Source organism: Tachysurus fulvidraco, chromosome 10 (genome assembly GCF_022655615.1).
Source record: "Tachysurus fulvidraco isolate hzauxx_2018 chromosome 10, HZAU_PFXX_2.0, whole genome shotgun sequence".
NCBI classification, from domain to species: Eukaryota; Metazoa; Chordata; class Actinopteri; order Siluriformes; family Bagridae; genus Tachysurus; species Tachysurus fulvidraco.
This window is the reverse complement of record NC_062527.1, coordinates 1,335,013-1,346,037: the sequence shown is the minus strand read 5'-3', so window position 1 is coordinate 1,346,037 and position 11,025 is coordinate 1,335,013. Positions and strand designations below refer to the sequence as shown.

Here is an 11,025-nt window from a genome sequence, read left to right as displayed (position 1 = left end):
GAGACTTGAGACGTGCTTGACAAATATTAAAAAAGACTCGACTTTGGCTTGACATTCATGACTCGAGACTTGACTCGGACTTGAGTTAAATGACTCAGAGATGGGGGACTCAACTTGACTCGAGTCAGACTTAAGTTGCAAAATTTGAGACTTGAGACTTGCTTGACAAATATTAAAAAAGTCTCGACTTGACTTTGACATTCATGACTTGAGACTTACTTGTGACTCGCACGTGTGTGACTTACCCCCACATCTGTTGAGTACTAAGCAAAATCTTGCATCAGTCTTTACAATATAATGACTGCTCCACCATTTTAAAGTGTCTATCCGATGCCAATCAAAGACAAGTTGTCATTATATATAAGTGAAGGCCACATTTAATCCAGTTAACTTACTCACACATTACTGAACCATTTTAAAGCCTGTTTATAAGTTTTGGCCCCCTTTATTAGATTTTCACTATCCATAATATATTCTAGCGTTAGATCGTTCTTCCACTTAGCCAGATTACTTTGATCCTATTCCAGATCCTAATTCTTTGGGCCACATGCCTGCATAAAAGAAATGAGAAAGTTGCTGCCAAGGCATTTTTATGTCCTTTTCCTTCTTCAACAACAACAAAAAAAATTCAAAAGATTTATTGTACTTTTGTAGTTTCCTGCTTTATCTTCGGTTGTGTGAGGAACGTAGCATGCTCACGGCAGGAAACGTCCTAGCGCAGCACGGTTACTGTAATTAGCTATTGTAGTGTAAGTGAGTTTTAAAATCTAACACAAAATCACACACAGTAGGAATACTGGGATATTTTCCTTATTCTTTGCTTTGAACCTTAGTCATTTTAATGAGCGTGTCGGAACGTGGTGTCAACGTTCAGATGTGAAAAAAAAAAATCGTGCTAGAAACGCTTTATCTCCGTGTAACAGAAACGACCGGAGATGCCGAGGAGCAGGTTGGTGGGATGTGCAGACATCTGGGCTCGTTAAAAGCGTAGCTTGTGCTTCCTTAACATAATTTACACATGAAAATATTTATTTGAGGAGATTGATGAGAATCTCTCACCAGGTTGCTACTATTTAAAGCACATCATTATCACATCTGCTTCTCTTCATATTAAAGTATAAATATGAGTTAAGGGCCCCGAGTCTAGCTTCTGTATAAGAGAAATGTCTGTTCACAGTCACTTTTTCTTCAGACTTTACTGAAATGACTGGCGGTGATCTGAAAAATCGAGCCTTATGAATATTTAGTAAGGCACGCGTGACCTTTTGATGAATAACTATATCAAAGTGACAAGGTCAGCATCTGCAGACAGAGGCTTAACATAGCTGCAGAGTAAGATCGCTGTTCCGTATTTGGAGTTATGTAAAAGCCTTTAATTTATACTTAACAAGACTATTGGGGGGGGGGGGCACGGTGGCTTAGTGGTTAGCACGTTCACCTCACACCTCAAGGGTCGGGGGTTCAATTCCCGCCTCCGCCTTGTGTGTGTGGAGTTTGCATTTTCTCCCCGTGCCTCGGGGGTTTCCTCCGGGTACTCCGGTTTCCTCCGCCGGTCCAAAGACATGCATTGAAGGTTGATTGGCATCTCTGGAAAATTGTCCGTAGTGTGTGAGTGTGTGAGTGAATGAGAGTGTGTGTGTGCCCTGTGATGGGTTGGCACTCCATCCAGGGTGTATCCTGCCTCGATGCCCGATGACGCCTGAGATAGGCACAGGCTCCCCGTGACCCGAGAAGTTCGGATAAGCGGTAGAAAATGAATGAAGACCATCTATGATCTCCTTCATGATTTTTTCAAAATGATTTTTTATTTAAGAAAAATCAAGAAACAAAATTCAGATCTTTTTTAACACCAAGCTCTCGGAGAGAAATAAACGATGCCTAATAATCTGAATTATTCATTAACTCCAGATTAAGATTAAAATCACCTTTCGTTTCTGTCCAGATAAAATATTATTACCTTTAAATCCAAAGGTAATGAAATCTACATCAGTAAATATTTCTGAAATCCTGTGTGACAATGTGTGAGAAAGAAATTTATCATATTACAACAACAACAACAACAACAACAACAGCTAATTATGTAAAATACTTTTTTATAAAATCTATTAAATAATACATTGAAAAGACAAGTTTGCACTCCAAATGGAGGTTGGGTGAATAATGCGGTTTAATTATCATTTTAATTATGTGCTGAAATATTCACAGATTTTGGAGGAATATCTAAATTTTTCATGCTCCGCTTTCGTGTTACGGAAACAGCTAACGACGAATAAAACGCGTCCCAGTCAAACTAAATGCATTTTACTTTCAAATTCCTAGCGAGATGAAGCATTTCATGAAATCTGTCAGCGGCACTGAACTCTAGAGGTTTAAAAGTGATAAAAATGTATTACCCTCTTCATAGCTCAAAAATCCAGCATTGTTTTTTTCCTGCTTGACGCTACGACTTAACGGTTGAAAGATTAATAGTAAAACGCATCTGGCTGTAACTGTAATAAGTGTGAGCCTGGATATAAACCTACATTTATATTCAGATTTGTTTGAATCTCTGCAACAAGCCTAAGCAGAAGTGCGGCAAATGGCTCTAAGTAATGTCGTGAGCGACGTTGGCTTTCTTCTCTTTCAGAAAATACACACTCTACCTCTCAGCCTGATAAAGACGTCGTCTCTGAGTGGCTGACAAAATAAAATTACCTCCATCTCAGCACACACCTACAATCTCTGCTGCAGGGACACCCATTAGCGTGGCCCTTCAATTACCATATCAAAGATCACAAGCACCGTAAATATACAAAAAAAAATGACAATGGCTACATTATCCCAAGCATCAATGGCTGTGTTACTCTTCCACATGTCCAGAGAGGAGCTTTCATGCTGCTGTGAAAGTGACAGCCTCTTTGTGCATTAAAGCCTCCTCTAAACATTGCTTGAAGGTGAGCTGCCATTCCACAGCGTAATGGAAGGGAATTTGTAGTCTTCTCTGTCCAGGGAATTCTAAAGGTTATCAACAAAGCTTCAGAAACGTGAGCAGTGGCCTTGCAGGACAGCACAGTGAAGCCTGTGGAGGAGGCGAGTGCCGCTATCAGTTTGACATTTCTGTCAGTCCTGCTATTTGATTCGTTAGATGGCTCTGACAAATGTCAGCACTGTCACTAGATCTGGTTTAATTATACCTGAGTGAGTCTTGCAGCCATCCCTGGATGAACTTAATTAGCTGATGTACGCGCACAAATCCGAAGTAACCCGCCTGCTCAGACGGCATTTTAATGGCGCCCGTTAGACGTGAATTATGCAATAAACCATTGAGTTGGGGAAGATGATTTTAATTGTGATTCTGTTGAGTAAAAACCAGAGAATCACAAGCTAGAGAGGTCATTTAGACAAAACCGAATGGGATTCATTAACCTCTCCATAAAGTGCAAGGAATCTCCACTCTTCGGTTATTTATGCTTAAAACATAAAGAGACCACGGCGGAAACTTGAAATGGAGCAATCCAACATGATCCGCTTTAAATTATAGACTCGAATGAAAAGAAGACAAAAAAAAAGATCTCTCCTGGAAAAGGAGCATAAATGCCTAATATGTGGCGTACAAAGAAATCGCCTCATGTTCGATTAAGGCTAATTTAACATGCTGATGTACAAGTAACTAATTACTCATCAGGAGTGGGAGTTAAGTCACACATGTGCAAATCACAAGTAAGTCTCAAGTCATGAGTGTCAAGTCAAAGTCAAGTCGAGTCTTTTTTAAATATTTGTCAAGGAAGTCTCAGATTTGCGACTTAAGTCTGATTCGAGTCAAGTCGAGTCCCCCATTTCTGAGTCATTTAACTCAAGTCCCAGTCAAGTCTCAAGTCATGAATGTCAAGTCAAAGTCAAGTCGAGTCTTTCTTTAATATTTGTCAAAAAAGTCTCGAGTCTCAAATTTATGACTTAAGTCTGACTCGAGTCAAGTCGAGTCCCCCATCTCTGAGTCATTTAACTCAAGTCCGAGTCAAGTCTCAAGTCATGAATTTCAAGTCAAAGTCAAATCGAGTCTTTTTTTAATATTTGTCAAGCAAGTTTCAAATTTGCGACTTAAGTCTGACTCGAGTCAAGTCGAGTCCCCCATCTCTGAGTCATTTAACTCAAGTCCGAGTCAAGTCTCGAGTCATGAATGTCAAGTCAAAGTCAAGTCGAGTCTTTTTTAAATATTTTTCAAGCAAGTCTCAAATTTGTGACTTAAGTCTGACTCGAGTCAAGTCGTGTCCCCCATCTCTGAGTCATTTAACTCAAGTCCGAGTCAAGTCTCGAGTCATGAATGTCAAGTCAAAGTCAACTCGAGTCTTTTTCTAATATGTGTCAAGCAAGTCTCAAGTCTCCAATTTGCGACTTAAGTCTGACTCGAGTCAAGTCGAGTCCCCCATCTCTGAGTCATTTAACTCAAGTCCGAGTCAAGTCTCAAGTCATGAACGTCAAGTCAAAATCAAGTCGAGTCTTTTTTTTTATATTCTTAAGTCTGACTCAAGTCCAGTCATATGACTCGAGTCCCCCATCTCTGTTACTCATTACCCTCAATAGACTTCAACAGGAAAACAACAGAAGAGGCATAGAGATCGTTTTTTATTAGAAAAAAAAACCCAACAATTTATTTCAAAGTATCACAATGACCACACATTCACCTGGCCAGGAAAGCCTACTACATATCACTTGAAATAAGACAATCAACATTTAGTCAGTACAATTACAGAAATGTACATTTCTACATTTACATAGCTTCTTTAAAAAAAAAGGCATTTTAATGACGGATTTGTAGTAAAGACACGAGTCCATAGTATTCGTTTGCTTGTAGTTACGTTTCGGAGAAACTACGCTACGTAACCGATCCTGCTCTGTGTTTCCTCACGTATAAAAGGCCACTGTGTTGGAAGTAACATTTTGCCAAACATTCCTATTCCCTTATATCACTCCGTCCTTCTTTTTTGTGTTTGGTTTTGTATTTGTTGTATTTTCGCACCTTTTAAACCGAGTTTTAAACTGTCGATTTCAGGTTATAAATAAAATGCCAGTATACCGATGACCTCCGTTAACCGAGTTCACCGACATCATACATACTTTAACTCAAATATTTTTCAAGGTGAATACAGACTTTATACAGTCGTTCATTTCCTGGTTCTCGTTATTCTTTCATGGTGCTTTGCTTTGCACAGTGTTATATTTGTAAGACCCGGGATTCACCCGATCGACTAATTATGAAGCCCTTGAGGAAACAATTCAGTTCAGGGTGCTCACTGGACTGGAAAATCGATTAACGATGTAACGCTGTAGCATCAATCGTGTGAAATCTTTAAAGAAACCGTGTTCGTCCAGAGCGCTACCGTGTGTCTGCTGGTATCGGCCTGTTGCTGGTGGCTGGGTTGGTCAGACTCTTACAGTGTAACTGAGTGAGTAAGGTTCTCCAGAGAAATGCTGCATTTTGTGTCTAGGTGCGAGATATTACTGTATGTCGAATTTCCATTCAAAGTCGCAGCTGAAACAATGAAACCGGCACGGAAACCAAAAAAGAAAAGCTGATACCGTAATTACATGGCAGTTTATTTCCCAATGAACAGAAATCTGAATATGAGTACATAACAGAGGTATGGATGCAGCAAATACTAAAAAAGAGCAGCTTTTAACACAAATTAGCACTTTGGAATTTTTGCACCAAAGAGTTTCTCACTGCAGGTGTCATGAAAACCCTCGAAATTTGTGAACGAAAAAAAATCGCATTACAAATGTGATGAACCTGTCGATAGACTGTTTACAAAATGTTCATTCAAAGTTACAAAGTGAGAAAAATACTTTTTTTTTTCCTCTCATAAAAATCGCCACATTGAACGAGGCAAAAGTAGATCGTACCACATGGGGTAGAGTTTGAGTCAGAGTGGCTCTCTATACAGTTGTAACTGAAAGGAAGGCATTGTGAACTTTGGCCCCTTCGGGTGCTTTTGCTCCATGCGTCATTAGCTCCTGAATGGTCATCCAGTTGTCGAGGATCTTCTTGTTGCGCTTCTTCATCATCTTGCGTTGACTGAGTTCGATGATGCTGAGCTCTTTGCGGCCCTCGCCACTGCTCTGCGGGCACTCTTTCAGACTCTCGAGCCGGCAGCGCTGCATAAATTCACGCCGTCGCCGCTGCTCTTTGGCCCTCAGCAACTGCTGCTTGCGCTCTTCCTTGCTCCAGTAGCGGCCCATCTTCATCTCACTCATGGTGTCGTCGTCCGTGGTCATACCGCCGCTGCGTTCTTCTTTGATCTTAAGTGCTCGCTCGCGCAGCAGCCGGTCCCGAACTGGCCGCTTGGTAATGTAGCGTGTGCCGTCACTGCGCACCTTTACCTTCCACTCAAGTTTTGGCTCAGAGGGCTGCGCAGGAAGACTGAGCTGACATTGTGCGTATTCTACAGCTGAGCTTTGCTGAATTAGCTGCATGTAGCTCTGGTAGTGTGTGGCGTGGGATGGGATGTCTACGTGCTGGTGCCGAGGGGAGAGGTAGGGGATGCGTGATCTTAACGTTCTCGCTTTCCTTGGTAAGCTCTCTTCCTCTGCCGGGGGTGTCTGCTCCGATTCAGAGGGGTTGCTGTGGTCAGGGCTGCCACTCGGAGCCCTTCTTACAGGGGGACAGGGGGCGGAGCCACGTCCCACAAGCATAGTGCTCCTCAGGTTTTTCTGATTAGTCAGGCTGACTAGTCTCTGCACAGAATGTTCTGGTGAACGGTCCATGAGTAGAGGTGTACTCCGTGAGCTCTCTGCCGTGTTATAAGCACTGGAGCTGTCCTTGTCTGACTTCTCTGGACGTTCACTTATGTGGGCCAGCTTTCCTCGGTGAGGACTCTGCTTCCCTTGCTCTTTGGCAGATCCATCTTGCTGCAGCTCCCTTTTTCGGAGCTGCTGTGCCTGCATGATGCTCTGGCATTCCAGCTCAATGCTACGCAGTTCCTCGTTGAGGAGCCGAAGCTCACGCTCCATACCGCCGCTCCCGCCCTGTTCAGTCAGGCTGCACTCGATGGTGCTGCTGCGGCTATAGAAAAGGTCGTACTCTCCGCTGTTACGGATTTGGCACTTTAGCTGCAGTAGCTGCTGGTAGCACTCGCCTTCAGAACGCCCCTCCTCTTCTCTTGGTGAGTCTTGGTCCTCCCGTCGCTGCCTCAGACACCGGGAGAGTCTCTTCTGGAGCTGGGCCAGAACACTCTGCTCAGAGCTATCAGCCCCATGGTGCATGGATCCAGCAGCACAACTCCTGTCCTGGCTGGACGAGCAGGAAGCACTGCTGCCCATCACATCCTCCTGCTTTGCTTTCCTGACCTGAAAAGACAGTTCAAATTTATATTTTAAAAAGATCTGTTTGGAGTTCATAGCATTTTTTTCATCTGGCAAAAAAAATGCATTGACAGCTAATTCTTCTAATCATCCATGCATTTTCTTGCAATATTTCACATATACTGTATGAAATGTGCTACAAAAGTCACATGGATGCAGCAAACCAGCTTGGGCTACGTGCAGAGCTCTTGGCTGAGAGCCAGGAATGGCTGCAACTTTGTGTGTGTGTGTGTGTGTGTGTGTGTGTGTGTGTGTGTGTGTGTGTGTGTGTGTTTGTCAACAGATTCCTTTTGTCTCAGAAGACCTTCAATTATCATTTGCCAGAAATAATGACAGGATTTCTAGAGGTTTCCTTTTTTGTACTACTTTAGAAATCATCTTTTCCAGCTGCAGCTTCAACCCCAGATCATGCCTTGGCTTCGATTTTGGTCACAGCTTTCTGCACTTATTTCTGCCTTACCTCCTGTCACAGATCACATCCCTATGTTTGGCCTTGATCTCATGCATGTTCCACACTCAAGCCTCAAGCCTCTCTCCTTCCCCAAATACAGTCCCAGACTCTCTCCATCTCTCAGTCTGTGTGTCTCAGTCCCAGCCCATGGCTCATGACACATTTCATCCCTTGACTGAGCTTTAGTTTCAGCCCTTGATGCAGCCGCGGTGTCGTATCCAGTTCTACCCAATCCTGTTTTTGTCTTGACCCAGTTTCTGCCCCAGACTTTGCTCCATATATGAGATCAAAGGACTCAATCACTTCTCCCCATTGAGAAGACAATGCTATAGTAAGGTTTGCAAGGTTGCAGCACCACCACCTGTACTATCCAGTGATCTGTTGCCCCTTTTCCCCCGAGGCAGTTCGAGCGCAGGTTCGGAGCCTAATTTAGAACCAGTTCTTTCTGTTTCGATAGCGCCAGGAAAAGTGGTTCTTAAGTAGCACCAAAACGTTGCTGGTCTAGACTTAAGAACCGCTCGCGTCAGGAGCTGTGGGCGGGGTTACTGTTAGCGCATTTGATAACGTACCTTAAGTATACTAATGTTTAATACACTTTTACTTTACCGCGATATGATACATTATCAGCACACATGATAGTAGGTACCTACATGCTAAGGCTAACTTTTTTTCTGCGTTAACTATAAAATAACGTTATGTACTTTATCGATCACAACCTCCGTATATACAGATTACACGGAGCCGCACGTACACGTTTCATTCGCCGCGTTTGGATGCCGATGTAGGTTCGCAAAGCCATGAGCATTAACAGTAAAGCAACATCCGCCATCGTTGATGTGTTTGTGTTTGCCGCAGCTGCGCTAACGTCGCTGGGACACGTGACACGTATACAGTGATGTCACACTCGGCGCTGTGACGACTCTCTAACCGGTGGAAAGGCAAACCGGTTCTTAGAAGGTTCACCAGTGGAACCAACTTTGAACCAGCACCAGCGCTAGCTCTGAACCAGCACCCGGTTCTTTCAGGTGGAATAGAAGCATGTGTCACCCGTTGTTTTCCCTCATGAGTCATGCATTAAGAAGTGATTATTTTTCATAGAAGCTTTATATATCTGGCTCTGGATTTCACTCTACCCCAGATCACATGTTCTGGGTTACTGGCTTTATTATTTCCCAATACCATGTGCATATTTACATGTCTGTCTTCATCTTGCAGGAGTGATTCCAATTTTACACCCAGTTCCTCAGTTCCTACTTCTTGGCCTCCTGCATTGCTAGATTTCTAATAATACCCCGGCTGTGTTGTTAACCTGTTTAATAGACCGCATATGATTCTGTTTTAAACTCAATCTGCTGTTTGTAATAAGTGAGGACTTTTTTTTTTTATCAACGATGACCACGGCTACCTGTATATTTAGCCAAATAAAAAAGACCTCTTGAACAACATGCTCAACCATCACCACCCATGTATAATATTCAGTAATATTCCCCGACCAACCTGCTCTTCTTCTTCTCTGGCTGCTCTCTCCATCTCTTCCTCCTCTCTTCTTTGTTCTTCTAGCATTTCCATTTTGAGTTCTTCTAAAAACTCTGTGTGCTCATCATCCAACCAGGCCTCCTCCAACTGCAGACATCAGATAGAGAGATTAACCCTGTTACATAAACTGGATATAAATACTATAACAAAAGACAGAGAAACAAAACAGAGCATTATTTGAACCTCGGGAATTGGGAATCGCTTTCATATCGGTCTACTAACTTGTGCTAGACGGATCATGGTCTTGTACTGTAAAACAAGCCCGTGCATTTTATCAAATTTTGCAATGCTTATTAGATTGCCGCAGGATAATAAACTTTGTGTCTGGTATTTAATGAAGCAGGCTCTCGTATCAGATGGTCAATATACAGAACGATGGCCTTCTGACCCTCTTCTTTAATTTCTTACATCAGCTCTCTGTCTGGTCCGTGCCCATAAAGCATGATCCATATTTATGGATTCAAATTTATTATCATAGAAGCATTTAATTACAGGGAGATAGAATAGAGAGTCCATTAACGGTGGGACGAGCTCCGCCGCTCTGGTCTGTCAGGGGCCGTTCGACTCGGTCAAAGGTTTAAATTCATACAGCATTAGTATGCAATTATTTTTTTTATGGGTGACTGCTGGAAGTCAATTACACCGACAAAGCAAGAAAAATAAAACATGACCGGGTGAACGTGTCGGTCATCAGCACGGAACGGGGGCCGGACACACCCTGTGCTCTGGGTATGTTTACTGGCAGAAATAAAATTAAATGCCAAGCTTTTTAATGCTCTGTTGAGTGCTGAAGAAAACACCTTTAAGAGTCAGAGGCTACCACAGATGAGGCTATTATGGTGTCTAATGGTGTATAATTCTTGCTCTTTGCTGCTATTATTTCCCTGTTGGTGTGAAGGGATTCAAGTGCACTTATGTGTGTGTGTGCATATGTGTGTGTGTGTGTGTGTGCGTGTGTGTGTGTGTCCACCTGCATCTCTGGTCTGGCTACAAGCAGTACAATGCTTCTAGTGTCCTCAGAAGACAGCAACGCCACTGCTTCCTCTCTGTTCTGCACATCCTGACCATTTATCTGCAGAGGAAACACAGTGATAGACAAGATCACTCTCGGTCTGAGCTAAAGACACTAAAGATCATCGCTTTATTCGTGACACTTTTTTCTTCGTAGAAAAGAAAAGAAACAAACACAGCAAACAAAGGCAGGAAGTTTATGAACTCAAGTTTATGTCACAAAGACTCCGTAAACAATCCGACGGTCTATAAAACTACATCGAAGCCACACATCAGAACGTTCTTAACCTGGTGATGTTATACGAGTCATGCACAAAGTCATACACAGTGTAATATTTATAAGGTAATGTTATATGATATTGTATATTTTAGCAATAAATACTATATTTTAGTATATTTTCTTAAACAGGTTAATTAATGGTCATGGATAGACACACACACACACACACACACACACACACACACACGCCAAACACACACACCAAACACACACAAACATGTCAAACACACACACACACACACACACACACGCCAAACACACACAAACATACCAAACACACACACACTCACACAGACATGCCAAACACACACACACACACACACACACACACACGCCAAACACACACAAACATACCAAACACACACACACTCACACAGACATGCCAAACACACTCACACACACACACACA

At 42.6% G+C, this 11,025-nt stretch overlaps 1 protein-coding gene across 1 annotated transcript in view; it reads right to left on the bottom strand.

Moving 5' to 3' along the window:
* Positions 1-4,608: 4,608 nt before the first annotated feature.
* Positions 4,609-11,025, bottom strand: part of pdzrn4 (PDZ domain containing ring finger 4) — a 62,594-nt gene continuing 56,177 nt past the window's right edge. Inside the window, exons 6-8 of the mRNA XM_047819211.1 lie at positions 10,296-10,397; positions 9,287-9,412; positions 4,609-7,323 (exon numbers count right to left, since the gene is read on the bottom strand). Of these exons, the coding sequence (XP_047675167.1) occupies positions 5,914-7,323; positions 9,287-9,412; positions 10,296-10,397 (1,638 nt within the window). The 3' untranslated portion in view covers positions 4,609-5,913. The remainder of the gene's footprint in view (positions 7,324-9,286; positions 9,413-10,295; positions 10,398-11,025) is intronic.